General features: G+C 48.7%; 1 protein-coding gene across 5 annotated transcripts; it reads left to right on the forward strand.

Annotated features, from left to right (window-relative positions):
* Positions 1-81: 81 nt before the first annotated feature.
* Positions 82-21,202, forward strand: MASP2 (MBL associated serine protease 2). Of its 5 annotated transcripts, none has more exons than XM_082381509.1 (11): positions 82-5,387; positions 5,472-5,703; positions 5,823-6,000; positions 6,747-6,878; positions 9,554-9,750; positions 9,824-9,971; positions 13,724-13,842; positions 15,541-15,619; positions 17,352-17,483; positions 17,986-18,060; positions 19,249-21,202. In XM_082381509.1, the coding sequence occupies exons 1-11, from the start codon at positions 5,383-5,385 to the stop codon at positions 20,010-20,012; spliced, it is 2,061 nt and encodes a 686-aa protein (XP_082237635.1). In that variant the 5' UTR covers positions 82-5,382; the 3' UTR covers positions 20,013-21,202. The 5 variants fall into 5 exon arrangements, 4 of the variants coding, with proteins under 4 accessions (XP_082237635.1, XP_082237634.1, XP_082237636.1 ...); XM_082381508.1 differs by having other exon boundaries at positions 82-5,339; XM_082381510.1 differs by lacking the exon at positions 19,249-21,202 and having other exon boundaries at positions 82-5,339; positions 17,986-18,395.
* Positions 21,203-21,824: the final 622 nt, after the last annotated feature.

The raw sequence follows: 21,824 nt of genomic DNA on the forward strand, positions 1-21,824 counted from the left end.
ACGGCTTCCGCTGTGTGCCAGACCCTGAGCTGGCCCCGCTGTCTGGCCTTCAGTTGTCTGCCATGGGAGTAGGCAGGCCTGCCTCCTTGTGTCACCGTGGACTGGCCCCTTGAGCCCCGTGGTGCCCAGGGATGCAGCGGTCATCAAACTGGACCCAAGTGTGTCCTAAGAAGCTTTAGCCATTCCTTCACCAAGCCCCGCACAAGGCTGGTGGTGATAGGCCCATGGGGCCCAGGCTGGGGGTTGTCAAAATCAAGGGCTTTGCTTTCTCTTGGGGCTGCCCGGCAGGGTCCTCAGAAGACTTTGGGCCAGGTCCCATCCTGGGGTGGGTGTGGACGTGACCCCAGAGGCCAGACCCCAGAGGCATGGTTGGGGTCCAGTTCCTTGGGCCTGCACGTCAGGTGCCTTGACTCGGCTCAGATTACAGACCTGGGTTCAGATCCTGCCTGCCCCCCTCATGAGCCTGCCCTCTGGTAAGTTCCTAGAAGCTTCCCCCAAGTGTTGAGAGGTTGAGAAAGCAGGTATGGGCGGCTACACAAGGACTCTGTGGGCACGTGACTGTCCCCTCTCCAAGGTGCTGAACCGGCAGGCACCTCGGCCCTGCTGACTGCCGGGACTGAGGGTCTGGTGGTGGGACGGGAGCCACCACAACAGGATGCAGGCTGGGGGAGGGGGCCTCCAGCCCCCTCCTAACTTGGGGGATCGGCCCCTGCTCCTTGCAAAAGCCGGCGTCACCTCCCCTGCCCCACACCTGCCCTCCGCAGGGACGTGGTCAGGGAATGTGTTAACCTGGGAGACTGGGGCCGGCGGGCTGGGGGCCAGCGTGGGTGTGGGAACCCTGGTGGTGGTTCAAGGATACTCCCAACCCCGCTTCTACCCTGGGTACCCACCTTGGAGTCCCCACTCGGCAGGGGCTAAGACTGAAGTCATAATAGGGGTGGGAACAGGGGTCCAGCTGTGCCACCAACTCCTCGAGTGGCCTCAGGCCAGTCACCCGCCCTCTCTGGGCTTCCCGTGCTCCACCCTCACAAAGCCCCTAGACTGAGCATCTTTGGGGTTCATCCCTGGTCAGCAAGTCTGATCCCAAGCTAACCTCCCTGTTCCACCCCCCGGTCTTCCCCCTCCCGCGGAGGCCCGGCGGAGTCAGGACTTGGCTGGGCTGCAAGAAAGTACCAGGCAAAGGAGGACTGGCGATGGCCAGCTATGGAGCACTGTCCTGTCACCTGCTTTAATTCCTTTAACCTTGACAAGGAAGGCAGGGAGGAAGATACTGTTAACTCCACACAAGATGAGGTGCCACGCCCGAGGCCTTATCAGGCAGCTGGCCTCCCAGGGGCCACTCCGCTCCATGGGCCTCTGCAGCCCAGCCGGAGCGCCCTGGGGCTCCCAGCAGGGGCAGCTGCCTGGACCTCCACTCGCAGTGGCCCTCCTCCCCATGGCTCATCTTACTGACCAAGCTCCAGGAAGGTCCATCGTGAGGATGAGCCATGGAATGAAGGTGGGCAGGGAAGGCGGGTGGTTCCAGCGCTGGGGGTACTGGACCTGGGTCACACTAACTCTGTGACTTGAGCTACTCAAAGCTCGTGACTCGGTCACCCTGTCTGTAAAATGAGAGCAGTGGTCCTCACCTGTTACAAGGCTTCATTAAGGAGCGCATGTCACGTCGTTCTCACTGAGCTGGTGGAAATCAGGATTTCTTCTCAGGGCAGAGGAAGAAGAGAGGGCCCAGGTTGCAGAAGTAGCTGCAAGAATGCCTGACCTCGACTAGAAGGTGTCTGCATGTCAGTCCCTCCACTTCCCCAACTCTTAGCGAAGTCTGCGTGCATGTCCCCACCTGGAAAGGGAGGGCGTTGAGGACAAGCACTGAACCCCACAGCTGAGCGGATGTGATCTGGACACAGACTGACCCACAGAAGCAAAAGCAGGCGTTCGGTGGGGATGTGACCTGAGTCCTCCAAAGTTCCCGAAATCTGGAAGAGGGCCGTGAACGGGCCCAGTCTGTGGCACGGAGAATAAAATCAGTCCTATCTAGAGTTCTGAAATTCAGATATTAAAACCAGCCCTGCCCACAGATGTAGAGAACAAACGTATGTACACCAAGGGGGGAAGGTGGCTGGGGTGGGGGATGAGTTGGGAGATTGGGATTGACATATATACACTAATATGTATGAAATGGATAACTAATAAGAACCTGCTGTATAAAAAAATAAATTAAATTTTAAAAAAAATCAGCCCTGCTTCCCCCTCCGCCCCACCCCCGCCCCACCCCCGGTTTAAGGATACAAGTAGTTCCCAAGCGGGTTGTTAGGAGAAAAATAGCAGCCCTGCTGTACCTGCTTTTCTCCCCGGAGGCAGCCACGTTTACCTCTGTCGGCTGATCATTTTGGTCATGCCTCTAAACAATGTGCTTGTATTACTACTTCTCGATGTGTCAGTTTCAGTCATAATTGTTGATTTTCCACTGGGGAACGTGAGGATTTAGCTCTTTGCTTCCCTGCCCCACCACACTCTCAAGCATTAAACGATAATCTTGGTTGGCTCCGCAATCAGTGTTTGCACCATTACAACTTATGCAAATGCCGTTCTCAGCTGAGACTCAGAGAAAACGATAACTTTTTATCTCTGGCACAGCTTCCTGTTTTTCCTGGAGGGTTTTTTCATTCGCTTAATTTTCAATAAATTTATCACTAATTTAGCCCCAAACTTTTACCGAATCGCTAAAGCTCTTAAGGTGTTTGGATTCAAAACACTTCCTGAGGTTCTGGTCAATATGCTAATCAGTTGTTTTTTTTTTTATTGTGAGATTCTAAGTATTTTACCTAGCCTCATTATAATTATAATTCATGATTATATTTAATGGAATGTTCAGTAATAAGAAACTAATATACATACCATGCATTTCTTTATTATGAGTTGTACCATAATGTATATAACACTTTGATTTAGGAAAAATAATTACTGGAAAAAAAATTTTTTTGGAGGATCTTTGGACTCTACCAGTGTCCTATCATTTTCATCTTCCTGAAGAATCTGTTCCAAGCCTCCTGACTACCCCAAATGGGATTCCCTGTCGGGACTCTTGTCTCTTGGACCCCATATCTTCCTGTTTCTTGGTTTACTCCCTCGTTTTGGTGAAGCATATCCTAGAGGAGCCTTCTGAGAAAGGGGATAAGGGATGAAAGTTTTAAATAACCTGACATGCATGAAACTCTTGATTCCATCTTCATGCTTAATTGATGGGTACAGAATTTGGTTGAGTATAGAAATATGTTGGAAATTATCTTCCTTCAACATTTTGAGATTTGCTGTTTTCCATTGTTATCATCTATTCCTGTGTTTAAAATTAGCCCAAAATGTAGCAGATTGAAACAATAACAATAAACGTGTCTTTTCTGTGGGTCAGGAATTTGGGAGTGACTTAGCTGGTTGGTTCGGTTTAGAGTCATTCATGAAGTTGCAGTAAAGCTGTGGCTAGGGCTGGAGGGTCAGCTGCCAAGATGACTCAGTCACATGACTAGAGATTACGCTGACAGATGTTAGGAGGCCTCAGTTCCTCCCCATGTGGCCCTCTCCAGAGTGTCCTCACACATGGCGGCTGGCTTCCCCCAGAGCGAGTGATCAGAGAGAGAGCCAGGTGGACACTGCGATGTCTTGTATTCCTAGCCACACATAACACACCACCATTTCAGTCATGCCCTATCCATAAGCCCTACTCAGTGTGGGAGAGGACCACACATGAGGGCGTGAATACCCCAATATGGGACTCACTGGACGCTGGCTTCTAGTTTCCAGTGTTATTTCGATAGCTCCAAAATCATTCTTTTCATGATCCTTTGTATGTGATCTGCTCTGTTTTCGCTCTCCTCCCCTCTCTCTCTGTCTCTCAAAGTTTGTAGAACATAATTTTTCTCTCTGGTGTTTTGCAAATATCAGGTGTAAAGTTCTGTTTTCATCTGTTGTTCTGGGCACTTGGAGGACATTTTCAATCGGTAAACTCGCATTCTTTTCAGTTCTGGGAAATTTCCTTGCATTATTTTGTTTATAATTTCCTTTCCTCTGTTTTCTTTGTTGTCTTTTTCTGGAATTCCTGTTATTTAGTCTTTGACATACTGTGTAGGACTTTACTGCTTTTTCATTTCTTTTGACTCTATTTTTCTGGAAGATTTCTTCAATCTTATCTTCCAAACATCTTACTGAGTTTTTTGTTTCTGTCATATTTTTATTTCCCCAAACTGTTTTTTGTTCTCTGAGTGCTCTTGTTAAATAGCATACTGTTCTTGCTTCTTGTTCTGGCCTCTCTTTTTGCTTTGAAGATATTAATTATTGCTTCATTTTAGTTTTGGACATTTTCTTCTCACTGCTTCTTACTGTTTTGTTGTTGTTGTTGGTTGGTTGATGTTTTTGGTCTTTCTCCCTCATGTGTGAGGTTTTCCTCAGTAACCCTTGAATGTTCTGCTCATGTGTAAGACTGGGGACTAAAAAGCTAATTGGAAGCTCTGAGCGCATGATGGGGGCTTGTCAGCTGACTTTCACTGTGGGTGAGGCGGCTGAGCCATTTGCTTGTAGAACCTTGAAGTCAGTGTCTTTAGGTCTTTCCTCCTGAACTCGTCACACTTCCCAGGAAAAAGAGAGAAGCCTGGTGGCTGCCAGGTTCTAGGAGTTGAGTCAGAGGAAGGCTGGTCTGTCTGCTTAGTGGCCCTGTTTTCTGTCTGCCCCTCCCATGCTCAGCTGGGCCTGGGACTCTCCATATACTCCCTCCAACAATAAGTCTCCACGTTTCTGCTGAGGTCGGGGGATGGGAAATAGGGATTGGCAAGATTCTTACGTGCGTCCAGAAGGACCTGGTGCCACCAATTCCTGATTCCACTGCCAACTTAGAGTTGCTTCCTGGAGAGCTGTTTCCACCTGCCCATCTGTTTCCCCAGCTTCCTAAATGTTGATGCTGCCTCCTCTCCCACATTCCCCGTCGTCGTGGGCTTGTGTTTTTAAGGCTTTTCTCTTCTCTCTTACCGTAGCATTTCAGGAGGCAAAGGTAGGTGTGTGTGTGTGCCTCCCCCATCTCCACCTAGAAGCCGTCACTGCCGAGGTCATTGTCACAGAGACCCTGGGCGACCTCGGAAGTCACACACGGCGGGGGAACCGCGGAGGTTCGGGGTGAGGGACAGATCCGGGACTCGCTCCCGGAGCTGGCTGTCACCCAGGTTCAGCCCCTGGCTCCTGGAGCACCCTGTCCTCCCTGCCCGGAAGTCTGGGCAGGCAGGAGTCATGGGGTCTGTTCCCAGAATGCCAGGGGCAGGGCGGCTGGGGGCAGGGCCGGCCGTTGGACAAACAGATCAAAGGTGAGGCGCCCTGGGGCTCCAGACCGGGCCGGCCTAGCGCACCATGAGGTGGGTGGAAGCCCCCAGGGTCTCCCGAGCGGGGGGTGAGGGGTGAGATCGGGCCTCACCGCCCCTCCCCTGCGCTGCCCTCAGGCTGCTGGTCGTCCTGGGCCTGCTGTGGGGCTCGGCAGCCGCCACGTCCTCGGGCCCGCAGTGGCCCAAGCCCGTGTTCGGGCGCCTGGCATCTCCTGGCTTCCCAGGCAAGTATGCCAACAACCAGAAGCAGCGCTGGGCCCTGACGGCGCCCCCCGGCTACCGCCTGCGCCTCTACTTCACTCACTTCCACCTGGAGCCCTCCTACCTCTGCGAGTACGACTTCGTCAAGGTGCCGGCAGGGCGGGCTGGGGGACGGACACGCCGGGGAGCGGGTCTGGCCTCGGAGGGAGGGCGGGAGGCCGGCGAGCCCGGGGTCTCGCCATCCCCCCGTGACCCGCAACCCCACAGCTGAGTGCCGGGACCACGGTGCTGGCCACGCTGTGCGGGTCGGAGAGCACGGACACGGAGCGGGCGCCCGGCAACGACACCTTCTACTCGCCGGGCTCCAGCCTCGACGTCACCTTCCGCTCCGACTACTCCAACGAGAAGCCGTTCGCGGGCTTCGAGGCCTTCTACTCAGCAGAGGGTGAGCTGCGAGAAGGCCGGTTGGTGGGGGGGGGGGGGACTCTGTCTTGGGCCAGACCAGCCCTCCCTTCTGCCCCCGCTCCCTGAGGCTGGACTCCTGCCAAACCAGCAGGAGGGTCCCCACCTGGTCTGACATCATCATCACAGTGCAAATATCAGCAATAGCCAGGACCTCTGCTCTAGGCTGAGCCCCATTCTGTGCCAGGTGCTGAGCCAGGACACCCTCACGGGCCCCCGTGATGCAAGGACCCAGTGAGCCCGTTCACAGATGGAAAGTGACGCCCCCCCCCCCCACTGGCCTGAGCGCTGCATCTGCCTGTGGGCTTCGAGTCTGACACTTGATTTCAGATTCTGGCCCCTGCAGGGACTTGCTGTTGGCCCCGGGCAAGTGGCTCGACCTCTCTGTGCTCATCCTGAGACTGCTGCAAGAACTTGGTGAAACCTGTATAGAGGCCACCCACTGGGTTCCCGTGCTGGCCGCTCCTTTCACTAGCCTAGCCACCATGAGCAGGACCATTAAACGGTCATTGGTTTAAAAAAGATGGTATTTAGGTCTCCCTCCAAGTGTTGCAGGGAGGTCGCAGTGACCCTGGGCCTCTAGCGCCCAGCTGGGCATGAGACACCTGCAGACAAGAGGAGGTTCCTCTCAGGCCAGGCCGTGATACTGGATGGCCCCTAAACCCAAGCCTAGGCCTCAGCGGTGTCCCATCTCCTTCCCTGCTGACTGCCTGCCGGCCCCTCCCCCAGACATCGACGAGTGCCAGGTGCCCCCAGGAGAGGCCCCCCCCTGCGAGCACCACTGCCACAATCACCTGGGTGGCTTCTACTGCTCCTGCCGTATGGGCTACGTTCTCCACAGGAACAAGCACACTTGCTCAGGTGAGCTGCAGCTGGAGCGGGACCCTGTGCCCAGCCCACCCCCACCCTGCCCCAAGACACAGCTGGCTTCTCAAGGCCATAGCTGCTCTGCCCAGGCCACTGGAGGGCCCACTGGCCTTGGCCCACTAGACACTTCTCCTGGGTGACGGCTCCTTTTCAGATCTTCTGTCCCCTCTCACCATCCATCCATCTACCCATCCATCCACCCACCCACCCTCCCTCCCACCCATCCACCCACCCAACCATCCACCCATCCATCCATCCATCCACCCATCCACCCACCCATCCATCCATCCATCCATCCACCATCCATCCATCCATCCATCCATCCATCCATCCACAATCCATCCATCCATCCATCCATCCATCCACCATCCATCCATCCATCCACCCACCCACCCACCCTCCCAACCATCCACCCACCCATCCACCCACCCATCCACCCATCCATCCACCCACCAACCCACCCACTACCCACCCATCCATCCACCCCCCCACCCATTCTACCTACCCACCCACCCTCCCACCCACCCATCCATCCACCCACCCATCCATCCATCCATCCATCCATCCATCCATCCATCCACCCAACAATCCACCCACCCATCCATCCACCCAACAATCCACCCACCCATCCATCCACCCACCCATCCATCCATCCACCCACCCATCCACCCACCCATCCATCCACCCATCCATCCATCCATCCATCCACCCACCCACCCACCCTCCCACCCATCCACCCACCCAACAATCCACCCACCCACCCACTACCCACCCATCCATCCACCCCCCCACCCATTCTACCTACCCACCCACCCATCCATCCACCCACCCATCCACCTACCCATCCATCCATCCATCCATCCATCCACCCACCCATCCATCCACCCACCCATCCATCCACCCACCCATCCATCCATCCATCCATCCATCCATCCATCCATCCATCCATCCATCCACCTACCTGTCCACCCACCCATCCACCCATCCATCCACCCACCTAAGCACTCATCCGTCCACGTTCCCCAACTCCTCGTCTGCCTCCACCCTGTCCTTGGCTCACTCTCACTCCTCTTCAGCTCATTCACTGGGTGAGCACGTGTTAGGCCCTCACTGTGTACCTGGCCAATCAGGACTCATCCTCCCTGGGGGGCTCCAGGATGAAGGAGTGGGGGCCCTAGGCCTGCCTCACACAAGCTTCCCTCCATGAAACTTCAGCTCAAAGCTGCCGGTTCAGCCCCCAGCAGGCCGACCCTTTTGGCCTCCACGGCCCGGACTCCCCTCTGCGCCCCTGCCAGGGGCCTGGACAGAAAGCCAGCTGGCGCCCCAGGAGCGAGCAGCCCCAGCCCTCGGCGCTGAGCCTGCTCCGCCTGCTCAGTGTCCCTCCCCCGTGTCTCTCCCCGTCTCCGTTCTCTCTTCCAGAGCAGAGCCTCTAGCCTGCCCTCCAGCTGCGGTCTGGGTCGGGCAAGACCGCTGCAGCCTGCAGCCCCCATTGACCCCGCCCACGGACCTAACAATAAACTCGGCTCCACCTCCACCTGCTGCGTGTCTCTGGGGGGGAAGGGTGAGGGGAGGGCAGCAGTGTGCACTCTGGCCCCCCTTCCTTCCCACCCTCATCTCAGCCCGATGGGCCCTAGTTGGTGGGAGCCGCCACTATGGGGCCACAGGCTCCTTTGCCAGAGGGGCTTGCTCTGTCCTCACCCTCATTTTGGTGATGGGGCACCGAGGCCCAGAGAGGGGCAGGGGGCTCACACAGGGGAACCAAGCTCTGGCTACGCCCCCACCAGGAGTCCGAGGACTGAGCTCAGAGCATCCTGGGGTCCACCTCCTGTTCAGAGGGTACCTCAGGCCCTGGGTGTGCTGGGCTGGGGGAGTCTGACCCCGAGCAGAGAGGCCCAAGGAGGTATCGATTCACTGATGGGCAGTCTGGTCCCCCACATCCGGGGGTGACTCCCTCTGTCCCATGGGGAGCAGCCACGTGGAAGAAGAAAGGCAGTGCTGGGACTCCTCACTTCCTGGAATGCCTGTGTCCCCACCTCTGCCACCTGGGGGATGGGGGGTAGAACCCTCCTACGAGTGATGCCAACAGACATTCCCTCTGCAAAGGCAGAATCAGCTGTTTCAATGGGGAAAGTGGGTACCAGACTCACTTATGATCAGTGTGGACTTGCACTGCCCTCAATTGCCCCCCAGGGCAGAGCCTAGACCCAGGGAAGGTGGGCAAGGGGAGGCCTTCCTGAGTGTTCCTGGAGGGGGCCCAGGGGAGACTCCTCTCCTGCCACCTCCCCACACCCAATTCCTGGGAACAGGAAAGTCCCCTTCACTTCTCCTGGTGCCCCTTTCCCCCGGGCAGACCCTGACATGGCTTACTCCCCACACCCCTGGAACTGTGACTCTGGCCCAGGGTTCCCCGCACCAGGAGCCTCAGCTTAGGGCCTCCATCCTCCCGGGGGTGTGAGTGGGGCCCCTGGAGAATGTACCTCCAAGTGTCACTTGTTTCAGCTAAATCCTGGAAGCCAGAGAGACCCCTCCCTAAATTGTCCCTTCAGCCACTGGGTGGGGCGTTCAGTCTCGGGAGATGCTTCTGGGGCTGGCGTGTGACAGTGGACGGGCGGCCTGAGCCCCGCCGCCTGCGCCTGGCTCAGCCCGCCTGTCCTCTCCCCTCTCCCCAGCCCTGTGCTCAGGCCAGGTCTTCACCGCCCGGTCTGGGGTGCTCAGCAGCCCTGGATACCCTCAGCCGTACCCCAAACTCTCCAGCTGCACCTACAGCATCCGCCTGGAGGAGGGGTTCCGTGTCACCCTGGACTTCGTGGAGTCCTTTGACGTGGAGTCGCACCCTGAGACCCAGTGCCCCTACGACTCCCTGAAGGTCTGGTTCCCCTGGCCGCTGCCTCCCCCTGGCCCGGCAGGTGCTGAGGTGACAGGGGCCTCTCCACTTTCAGATTCAAACAGACAAGGAGGAATATGGCCCATTTTGTGGGAAGACGTTGCCCCACAGGATTGAAACCAAGAGCAACACAGTGACCATCACCTTTGCCACCGATCAGTCGGGGGACCACACGGGCTGGAAGATCCACTACAACAGCACAGGTGAGGGCAGGTGGGGCTCCGATTCGGCAGGGAGCTCTTCCAGAAGCGTCAAGGAGCCACATAGGATGGAACCCGTCCTGGCCGGGCCTGGGAAGTCAGGGGAGGGAAAACTTTTCCTTAACCCTCTTAGTGTCCCTGGCTGGGTCTGAAAAGCAACCTGACAGGTTAACAGGAAAAAAAAGCATACATGTTTATTTCATGTAAATTTTATGTGGCACCGGAGCCTTTGTAAGGAAATAAAGACTCAGAGAGACAGCTGGACCTGTGTACTTTCGTGCTAGGTTTGCTGAGGGGTGTGATAGGCTGAGGAATATGAAGTAAGGGTGGTAAGCGGGGTGGGGGAACTTAGCCAGGCCTGTTTGTTAGGATTCTTCTTGGCATCCTTTTGTCTTTGGTGATAAGGCTTCCCTCTGAGTGTAAGGAAGACACCTGTCACATGAGGGTCTTATGACCTGCTTCAGGGAAGAATGGCGAGGGGCAGGGAATCAGAGTGACCTTCCTGCTTCTGCCATTTTCTCAAACTCCCAGCTTAAAATCGTCAACATGCCAAGGTGCCATATTTTGAGGTAGTGTGTCCTGAACTCCATCAGAAGACAGACCAGGTTTGAGTGGGGTGGTCTGTGAGGCAGGGGTCCCCTATGGGAAGTGCCACCCCCCCATTCATCCACCCACTCACTCACCCCTCCATCCAACCATCTCTCCTTCCACCCATTTACCCATCCACACAGCCGTCCTTCTCTCCTTCCCCACCTCTCACCCTCCCCTCTTCCATTCACCCAGCCATCCAACCATCCCTCCTTCCATCTGTAGGAGAGGAAATAATAGTTTTCCCTCTGCCCTTCCAAATTCTTGGTTGGGAACAAGAGACATTAACGAGAGAAAAAGAAACAAGTTTATGAACGTGGATATCTCGTGCATACATGGGAGATAACCCAGGGGAAAATGAGTCTCAGAGGTGGCTTAGAATTCAGGCTTAAACATCTTCAGCTAAAGACAAAAGAGAGAAAGGGTACAGGAGAGTCCAGTTATGAGGAGGTGACCAGGAAAAGCATGGTAAGCAAGAGTATGATTCGTTATGCAGATTAAAGACTCTGTCTTTTTTTTGCTTTTGAAATTTAACTTTAGTAAAAAAAAATTTTTCTGTCTTTTCCTTTGTTAAGAGTTTCTAGTGATTTAGTCATCCTACTCGTGGTACAGAATGGGAGACACTCTTACAAATGGAGATTTCCTCTGTAAATGTACATTTCCCTTAGAAAACGGTAATTTCTACTCTGTTTTCAGAGTTTCTCCTGTGTCTGCTGTTTCATAAAATAATCAGCTCAAAATACAGTTGGCTCCCCACATCCATGGATGTAGAACCCATGGATACAGATGGCTGACACTCCGCCTGTTTTTTTTTTTTTTTTTTCTTTTGGCCGAGAAGCTTGTGGGATGATGTTAGTTTTCCGACCAGGGATTGAACCCACGCCCTCGGCAGTGAAAGCGCTGAGTCCTAACCACTGGACTGCCAGGGAATTCCCTCTGCCATTTTGTATAAGGGGCTTGAGCAGCCGCAGATTTTGGTATTCACGGGGCTCCTGGAACCAATGCCCCGCAGACATCGCGGGACAGCTATAATCCTTATGCCAAGGAGGCAGAGTTTGGAGTCATGTTCCGCCACCCCTCACACACATCCATCTGTCCATCCTTCCCTCCTTCCATCCATTCATCCATCTTATGGATGGGCACCGGGCCCTGTGTGGGGAATACGTAACACCTCTGCTGTCAGTCCACTCTTGTCACAGCAACATGACCACAGCCCTGTGACAAGCACAGCCGAGCACCAGACACAGTGAGAGCCCAGAGGAGGGACCTGGCCCAGGCAGGGGCTGGGTGCTAACAAAAGGGGCCCGGGACAGGAAACATACGAGATTGGATTGAAAGGATAAGTAGGTATTGGAGGAAGGTGGAAAGGTGTTCCAAGTGCAAGGGAAGTGTATGTGCAAAAGCCCAGAGGCTCCACCTTCCTCGGTGTGAGCTATAAGAGGGTGTGATGGGGTAGGCAGAGATGGGGGCTCCCGCCTGACACGGAGGGTTTGGACGGGAGTCTGCACTCCGCCTCTCGGACCCTCGTCCACCACCTCTTCCTCGTGACAGACCCTCAAACGTAGACGGTAGTTCTTGGTGCCACCTCCTGTGACATGAGTCCAAGTCCCCCACCTTCCGGGCACTGACCTCTGGACGTGTCTGTCCCTCTCAGCACTCTCAGCCAACAGGTCTTTCAGGATGTTTTTGGAAGGACAGAGTAACTGAGCTGGAAAAGCTCCAAAGCAAAACACCCAAGGCCCCAAGCCGTGCTCAGAGCGCAGGCTGGGTGTCAGACTGCCCGGGTTGGCGTCCCGGCTGTAATGCATCCTGTTTCCTGACCATGTGACATTGAACCTCTTAACATAACTTTTCTGAGACTTAATGTCCCAAGTATCCAATGAAGGACAATATCTCCTTGGAAAGGTGGGGATTAGTGGGTTAACGCAGAAGACACCGAGTGAGCATGGGGGAGGTATTGAGTGATTTAAAAAATGAGGAGACTGAATTAGGAAAGATACTAACCTTTGGGCCAGCTCTGTGGGAAAGGGTGAGAGATGGGTCAGGAGAGGAGAGACCAGCACTTTGGGAACATTTCATTTGCCTCTTGTTCATTTTTAAAAAGCCTTTTGTTTTCCCGTGGGTCGAAGTAATAAAACTTCTAAAACTGAAGCACTGGTTTCAGAGTGAGTCAGAGGGAAGAGTCAGGTTTGCCAGGCTGGTGGGTGAGAAGGGGCCGGGACAGAGCCTGGAGGTGTGTGTGAAGTGCCAGCAGGGCCCTGGCCTGGGTATGAGGCGGCCTCGGGAAGCCCTGGGCCCCGACAGGGCCACCTGGAACATTCCTGGAGATTGGTTTCAAGAGGGGAGACTCTGGGGCCTGCCTGGGACCGAGAGTCACTGCAGGACACAGGGGTCAGCTGCTGGAGGAAGGAGGGCACTGGGCAAATGACCTGCGTGGGCTGAGGGGTGGCCTTGGGGGATGGGCAGCCATGGGGGACTGGCTGAAGCCTTGGGGTGACAACAGGCCAGGGTTTGGGGGCCAAAGTGGAAGCCAGCCCTGAGCCCTGTGGGCACGTGCTCACGAGGGACGTATGAGGCTTCCTGAGTGCCAGTCTGGCCCTGAGCCCCGGTGCCTCTCTGAGCCACAAGGGCTGCTGTGAGGGTTCGCTGGCTGCAACCCCCTGTGGCCCAGCACTTATTAGCAAAGCGGTTTCCTCTGTGCTTCACATTTGGTCCTCGCAACAGCCCTAGAAGCTGAGCAAACGTTCTTACCACTCTCAGCTTACAGATGAGGAAACTGAGGCTTTCCTGTGATTTTAACCCATGCTGTCCAGCTCTTTCCCCCCCAAGTTACACTCCCCCGGTTTTCAGCAGTGTGTGTGAGGCCCCTGGCGTGGAGCAGATGCTCCCTTTGCCGTGACGTGACCTTGCTCCCTTACCACGTGCCTGGCTTTCTTTTCATCACTTTGGCTGAAGCCCAGGCCAGGCAACAAATCCTAATTTGTACGATAAGCAGCCGAGAGTTTAATCTTGCCTTTGGTTTTAAATCCTAAGAACTCTACCCCACTGTGGCAAGCTCTCTTTACACGTCAAGTGTTTCATTTATAAACCAAGAACTTCTAATTGCTAAATTCAGACTTGCTGCTATAGAGCCAGCTAAACCCCAGACATCTGGTTTCCTTGCGCAGCTCAGCCCTGCCCTGACCCGACGGCACCACCTAACGGCCACATCTCCCCTGTGCAGGCCAAATACATCCTGAAAGACCACTTCTTTGTCTTTTGCGAGTCGGGCTACGAACTTCTGCAAGTAAGTTAATACAAAGCTGTTTAAGTGCACCACAGTCATGACGGTTTTTGAATGAATACATATTTATATCAGCAAATATGTGAAAGGAAAATGGGGAAACAGCTGTTGTCAGCATGGTGGTTTACTTTGCCTATGATTAAACAATAAAATTCAAAGAAATGATACATTTGCTAAGAGAAGCGGCCACAAAGAATTTCCTATTCTTAGGAACTCCGTTTTTTTTTTTTAATTAATTAATGAATTTTTGGCTGTGTTGGGTCTTCGTTGCTGTGCGTGGGCTTTCTCTAGTTGCGGCGGGGGAGGGGGGCTACTCTTTGTTGTTTTTTGGTGGCTTCTCTTGTTGTGGAGCACGGGCACCAGGCGAGTGGGATCCAGTAGTTGTGGCATGCGGGCTCAGTAGTTATGGCTCGTGGGCTCTAGAGCACAGGCTCAGTAGCTGTGGCCCACGGGCCCAGTTGCTCCACGGCATGTGGGATCCTCCCAGGCCAGGGCTTGAACCCGTGTCCTCTGCACTGGCAGGCGGATTCTCATCCACTGCGCCACCAGGAAAGCCTGGAACTCCGCTTTTTAAAAAAGCTTTTTTTTTTTTTTTTTGGAAAGCTGGCGATTAAAATGAACACCGTTTCTCTGTTCACACACATTACAGCAGGTCTTGGTAAAGCAGCTGAAGTGTTTGTCATGTGCTCTGTGTTATCACCTTGCATTAAATCAAGCTCCTCCTGGTCAAATGACCTTTACATGAAACAACTCCTAGGCCCACAAAAAAATTAAACAGCCCTTGGAAACAGTATATTCTGCAAAGTTATAAACAGTGACCACTGTTAAGGGAGAAGGAGGATAATTTCAAAAAATGCTTAGTGTGTTGCTTTAGGGGCACAGGTAAGAGATTAACATGTCCTCTTTATGTTCTTCAAAATGTCACTGAATCCCAGTGGTAAAAGGTAATAACACTGAAAAGATAGCTGGCTATGCAACCAGTCCTGTGGAGGGACAACCGCCCCAGACCCCCCAAAAAAGTGAGACACTTTGCTCAACTTGTAAACTTCTGGGCGGGCTCTTTCCACCGCAACTTGGACCGCAGGCCTGTTCAGTTTCTGAGGAAGAAAGAAGTCATCCTGCTCTCCTTTGAAGCATAAAGCTTCAGTCAAAGCCACCTTCTTTCATTTTAAAGTCTGATTTTAGAAAAATATTTAAATAAGTCAAAAATGTCCCGCTAAGTATTAGCAACGGAAATTGAGAACACACGTGTGAAGCTTATGGAAATATTGATATTTTAAGTAACTTTCCTCCAGTTAATAGCCGCAGGCTAGAAAAATCCAGACACATTCACTCCATGTCTATCAGGCTGATCTTCCCCAAACTTTTGACTGTCACCCTTTGGCACTTTACATAAAGAAATGGTGGAACACCAGCAGGAACTTGTGAGAAATCTGACGTATTCTTGGATGAAGTGGAAAGCAGAAAATATAAACTGCTGCAGAGGTCAACATCTTTAGAAATGAGATACACACACATAGGTGACATCACCAACAAGCACACACATGTATCAAGGCAGTTGGGCTGCGTGTCCAGTCACGTGGGTGCATCACCCCTTTGGGAGCATCTCTTGAAACACTCGAACTATTGTGGGAGCAGAGCTTTGGGGAGCGGTTTCATGATATAAACAAGGAAATTAGTATTTTCTCAATTCCTCTTTAGGGTTATTGGCCCCTGAAATCATTTGTTGCAGTCTGTCAGACAGATGGATCTTGGGACAAACCGATGCCGCAGTGCAGCAGTACGTACGTGTGACCACAATGCCTGTAGCTGCTTCTGCTTCTACTGCTTCTTCTGGTCTTTTTAAAAAAATGATTTATCAGGGCTTGAATTCCAAATTTGCTTCTCGTCCCCAGTTTCTCAGAGCACTCTTAAGAGGTTAAAACTGGACCAAGCTACTAGGAAAAGTATTTGCTTTAGAAAAGTATGGTATTTAAAATTATTTTTCTAAGTATAAAATACTCATAAAACATGGGAAAGAGAAAATTACAAACATTATAATACTCATAATCCCGCTGTATCAGAGTATAATCACTCTCGTTTTGGTGCATAGCCCTCCAATTACATACATCACACAGGTAAACATGTACAGGCTACTGTTTGTAGGGGCATATACGCATCAAACTGGGATGATGGTGTTCATTACCATTTTGTGAACTAAGAATCACGTACCTTATCTTTAATATTTTTAAAATTATAAGATACATGTTAAATGGAAAAAACATATAAATTTACAAAAATATACAGTGAAAGCCTCTCTTGCCCAAATCCTCAAACTACCTGTAAGACACTGGGGTCCATTCCTTCATATTCTTTATTTCCTATACTATTTATACTAACGTATCTATTACATACTTTTGAACTAAATTTGACTGCAATGTACTCTTCCCCCAACATTGCTGGGGTATCTTTCCGCAACAATCCAAGCACTCACAGAGCTGCTCGTTCTTTTTAATGACTGCAAAGTATTCCATCAGAGGACCTATGCTTTTTATTTCATGTGATTTCCATTGTTTCCAGTTTTTTACTATTACATACGCTGCCATAGTTAACACCTCTGTACGTATACTTTCACATATTTTGTGCAAGGGTTTCTACAAAATTCCTAGGGGAATATTTTTATTTCAAAATTTATATTCCCATGAGACCACCAATTCTTTACTACCAATTCTTTTAGTTTAAAAACCAGTAAAGAGCTGGCACTGAAGGACTGCTGGACTAAGGTGTGGGTTTGAGCCCGGATTCCGACACTTTTCACTGGGTAGTTACGGGCGTCTCATCTGTGGAGAATTAAGACAATGTAGACAACGCACTTGACACAAAGCCAGACACACTGCTACTAAGTTGCTGAAAACTATGTTACCTTTTAATATCCACAGAAATACATCAATTTTTAGATGTCTGTGTACAAAACTATGACTTTTAGACTGGTATCACTTTGTCTCACAAATTGGTTAGTTATGTCACATTAGTAATGTCCTAACAGTTGTGAATTCTAACCCAAACTCAAGGTATTATGACTTCCAGGTCTTCTAAAAAGGTCAACTTAGGAAAAGGATCATAAGAACAAGTCCTTCAGTCTTCTTTGTATTGTTCTATTTTTAAGGCTAACCAAATTGTACCATTTTACATCAAACCAGACTGTACAGGCATGTGCAGGCTGTGCTGTTTTCTTTTTTGAGTGCTAAGGAAGTCCAAGTGGTTTCAAATTCCCTTCCTTTAGGGAAGGCATCATACAGCTCCTTGCCCAGGGCCTTCACTTCAACCTAGCCATTTAGTTAGGAACAGAGATGAGAGTGATGCTGTAAAATCACACTAAGGTGATTCTCTCCAATTTCAGAGATGAAATGATGTCCATCTTGAATATGACTTCACGTTATAACCACACACAGCACAACCACCTATCAGTCTCCACATCATTTTAATGTTAGGATTCAAAGTACAAACTGACTTCCCTCTCCCGTGTTTATTAGTTGTTGACTGTGGCCCTCCTGATGATCTGCCCAGTGGCCAAGTGGACTATATCACGGGTACTGAGGTGACCATATACAAAGCTGTGGTTAAATATCGCTGTAATGAGTTCTACACAATGAGAACAAATGATGGTAAGCAAATTGTTCAAAGTCGGGGGTGGGTGATATTTGGAACCTAAGCCCTCATGATCTGAAAATAAACTTATCCAACATTTTTGGCTAAGGCTAGACAAAAGATTAAAAGGCACTTCCTCCACCTGCTAAGTAAAATATTATAGCTGAAGTGACTTTAATGTCAATTTGCAAGAATCTGAAAACAGATCTTATCTAGTAAATGACTACTACAAACACACAATATATTCCAAATCGTTTAATTTAACAAGTCAAAACCTTATCATTAAGCACTTAAGATCTTGATACATATTCAAGTTACACATCTAAAAGGTTTCCACTTTGCAAGCATACATGGTAATGCAGAGACCTCCTATTTATGAAATCATGTAAAATGGTTATTCAGACACCTCTATTTCCCACTGATGCTCAAGAATCTACATTTTTCAAGGGGGTATTCAAGCAAATGACAACCACCTTTTCACATGCAGTTAAACATTTTTGCTTTTTCAATGATTTGCAGGTAAATATGTGTGTGAGGCTGATGGATTCTGGACCAGCTCCAAAGGAGAAAAATCACTCCCCATCTGTGAGCCTGGTAATGGCTACATTTATACAGGAGACTCATAATTGATGGAAAGTAGAACTGGGTAGGAGACAGTAAGTAGTGCTTTAGCTGTGCAGGCAGAAATGTAACTTCAGCACTTGGCTCTGAGACCAACTTATTATTTCCAAATAGTACGTTCTCATTACCCCCTTTCCATATGGAGAGGTTGTTGGTGCTGACTGTATCAGTCATTTATTTTTGACCTTACAACTAGGCAAGCATAAAAAATTAAATGATTTTTTAAGTTATCTTGAACCATTTATACATTTATAAACATGATTTCTTCTCTGTAAAAATGCTATTAAAACCCAAAGCTAATAACCTCATTATTTCCCTAAGCAATTGTTTTCAATGACATCTAGTTTTTAAACATTAATGCAATTTGCCTTTTAACAGTACTTAAAAAAAAGTTTTACCAGAATTGGCTCTGAAGATATAGTTGAGTGATTAAAAAAAAAATCAGAAAGGTAGTAATATATTCATCACCCCTGTGTTATTTGGCTTAGTCTTTTTAAAAAACCTGTATCTTAGCTGACACAATGTTTGTAAGCCTTAATAAGAGTATTCAGCCACAACATATTTGCTACATTAATGAGCATATTTAGTTAGCAACACATAATTAAGTTTACTGTTTGGAAGAACCAACTAGACCAAAAATAATTTCTGAACCTGAAGGTTCCTGGTTACAACTGCAACATTCTAATTTTTAAAAACATTTTAATGTACAAAGGTGAAAGTAATTCTGCAAATCCTATGATAGTGACCTTAGTTTCTGCTTTCCCAGAACTACATGGTAAATGCCCCATTTCACAAGTAGGAAAACAGAAGCAATGAAAAGGTTATTTTTCACTTCCTATGCACATCAGCTCAGACAATTTCTGTTTGCCCTATTTATTTTCCCAGTTGTGAGACCAAATTATTTTAGCAAAACAAATCAGTTTCTAAAAGTTAATTTTCACTCACCTCATTTTCTGCGGAGCTAAAAAATACCAAACGGTTTTATCAGTTCTTTGAACAGTGTTTTAAGCAGTCTCACTTGCCTGTATAGGTGGACACCCACCAAATTACATGATGCAATTTTTGGTTGACATTAAATATACACAACTCCAAAGTGGTAATAATTGGAGAAAAAACACCATTGGGTTTCTATAAAGGCTCTATACATCTTTTTTCCCCCAGTTTGTGGAATATCCACCCGTACCACAGAAGGTCGTATATATGGAGGACAAAATGCAAAGCTTGGTGATTTTCCTTGGCAAACCCTGTTATTAGGTAAAACTACAGCAGCAGGTGCACTTCTATATGACAACTGGATCCTAACAGCTGCTCATGCTGTATATGAGCAAAGAGAAGACGCCTCCTCCTTAGACATTAGAATGGGTGCCCTGAAGAGACTGTCACCTCATTATACACAAGCCTGGGCCGAGGCCATTTTTATACATGAACGTTACACTCATAATGCTGGTTACGATAATGACATAGCATTGATTAAATTGAAGAACAAAGTTGTATTAAATAGCAACATCATGCCTATTTGTTTGCCGAGAAAAGAAGCTGAATCCTTCATGAGAACCAATGATATTGGAACTGCATCTGGATGGGGATTAACCCAAAGGGGTTTTCTTGCCAGAAATCTTATGTTTGTTGACATACCAGTTGTTGACCATCAAAACTGTACTGCGGCATATGAAAAGAAGTCCTATCCGGGGGGAAGGGTAACTGACAACATGCTTTGTGCTGGTTTAGAAAGTGGGGGCAAGGACAGCTGTAAAGGCGATAGTGGGGGGGCATTAGTGTTTCTACATAATGAGACACAGAAATGGTTTGTGGGAGGAATAGTGTCCTGGGGTTCCATTAATTGTGGGGAAGCAGATCAGTATGGGGTCTACACAAAAGTCATTAACTATATTCCCTGGATCAAGAACATAATTAATAATTTTTAACTTGTGTGTCTTCAGTGAGTACATGATTCCTTGTTCTAAAAAATACCTGTAGAAGACCTCAACATCAAACTGACCTGAGAAACATTAACACGACAGTTGCCGTTCCACCTCAAAACCAAACCAAACCAAACTACAGGTGAGATGTGCCTTTCAGGCACTTCTCCACTTGCCACTTTTCCACCACTTACTCTTTGATTGAAGGGGACATAAACCATTGTAGTGATATTCATCGTTGCCAATCCAATAGAAACTCACTGGTTAAATTTGGATTTACTTACAAAAGTCCAGTGTCTGTTTGTACTGGCCCTTTGCATTTCTGGAAATTGCCTGTTCATGTTCTTTAACTGTTTTTCTCCAGTTTTTTGTACTTGTTCTTATTGTTCTCTGAGAGCGTTACATATTATAGCAGTATTGTTTCAGGAATTACTTTGAATCATGTTTTTCTTGGGTAGATAAATTGGAAATATCAATACTTTGGCCTAGGTATAGACTGATTTCCATGTTAAAACCAATGCTATAATTTTTCACTTCTCAAACTGGCAGACAAAAAGAACATGGAACAGCACTATTTCACACTGTTGAAGACAACGAATTTTCTGAAGGACAATTTGGCAATATATTTCACAAGTCTTAAAAGCATGCATAGTCTCTGACCTGGTAATTCCAATGCTAAGATTTTAATTTAGCTGTAAGGATGTTCCTAGCACTTGGAAATAACCTAAATATTTTATTTTCAAATTCAGAAGACAGTTGAATCAAATATGGCATTTCCATAAGATGAAATACAACATTAAAAATAAGTGGCGGTATTATTGATAAATCAACCTGTAGTGTTTTTTTCCTTCTTACCACGAACGTGGAATACTTGGGCACACTTAAAAATAGATTACAGATCGTACAACAGCTAAGTACAGAACTTAAATACACAGTTAAGAGTTACTCTCCTAGTATTCAACAACAAAAAATTATTCTAATTATCACATACATCTTCTGAATTACTAAGTACTCAACATCTTTTTCCTAAGGACAGCATTTAAGTGCTGACTTAACCTTAAAAATCTCATTTAGTTGGCCATTCCTCCCTAAAAAGTTTTAATACTTAATATTTAACAAAGTTTTTCATTCTAGCCAAACAGTTACCATTGTATGTAGAAATTCATTGTGAGTTTTGACTAACTTCTCTTGTGCATATGAAGTGCAACTTCTTGAGACTCACTTTTTAAAGGTAACTTTCCAGCATCTTTGTCACATTTAAAAAAAAAAAAAAAGAAACTGTGTTTTTCCAGTAAGACTCCAGACACTAAACTGTGGTGGCAACAAAAATTTTTATTCAACTGGTTCAAAAAATTTTTTAGAATGAATGCATTTAGATGACCAAATAGACTTTAAAAACAAATTTTTGCCAAATAGTTTACTTCTAAACTTCATTTTTTTTTTTTTTTTTTTTTTTAGGGTAGAATTAAATACCCATAGCTATGTAGTACCATAAACATGTTAACAGAAGGCTAGTCAACATTGAAAGCCTTCTAAGACTGGTAACTAGATTTACACAGGTGTAAATAAGGGATCAAAACCATGCCATTGACAAAGATAACTTACCCCTGGGCTCCTTGAAGGCTTGTCAGTTTAGTCTTTGGAGGTCCCCGAATACCATTTTAAGTGTTACCATGTTACTGCTGCTGAGTAATAGTGCAAGTGCTAAAATGCAAAATTCAGATGGTACAGGGTTTGGAAATCATGCAATTTAGATGCAGAAAAAAAAAAAAAATTAAAACAACGCAAGATCCTTTTACAGAGGAAACTGAATAAAAC

Source organism: Balaenoptera borealis, assembly GCF_965194805.1.
Source record: "Balaenoptera borealis genome assembly, chromosome: 1".
Lineage (NCBI taxonomy): Eukaryota > Metazoa > Chordata > Mammalia > Artiodactyla > Balaenopteridae > Balaenoptera > Balaenoptera borealis.

Excerpts from the sequence above, each read along its gene's own strand:
- MASP2 (XM_082381508.1), top strand. The coding sequence starts at position 5,266 with ATGGGGTCTGTTCCCAGAATGCCAGGGGCAGGGCGGCTGGGGGCAGGG. Across the intron at positions 5,704-5,822 it reads GCGAGTACGACTTCGTCAAG|CTGAGTGCCGGGACCACGGT; the intron begins GTGCCGGCAGGG and ends GCAACCCCACAG. Across the intron at positions 15,620-17,351 it reads ACCGATGCCGCAGTGCAGCA|TTGTTGACTGTGGCCCTCCT; the intron begins GTACGTACGTGT and ends CGTGTTTATTAG.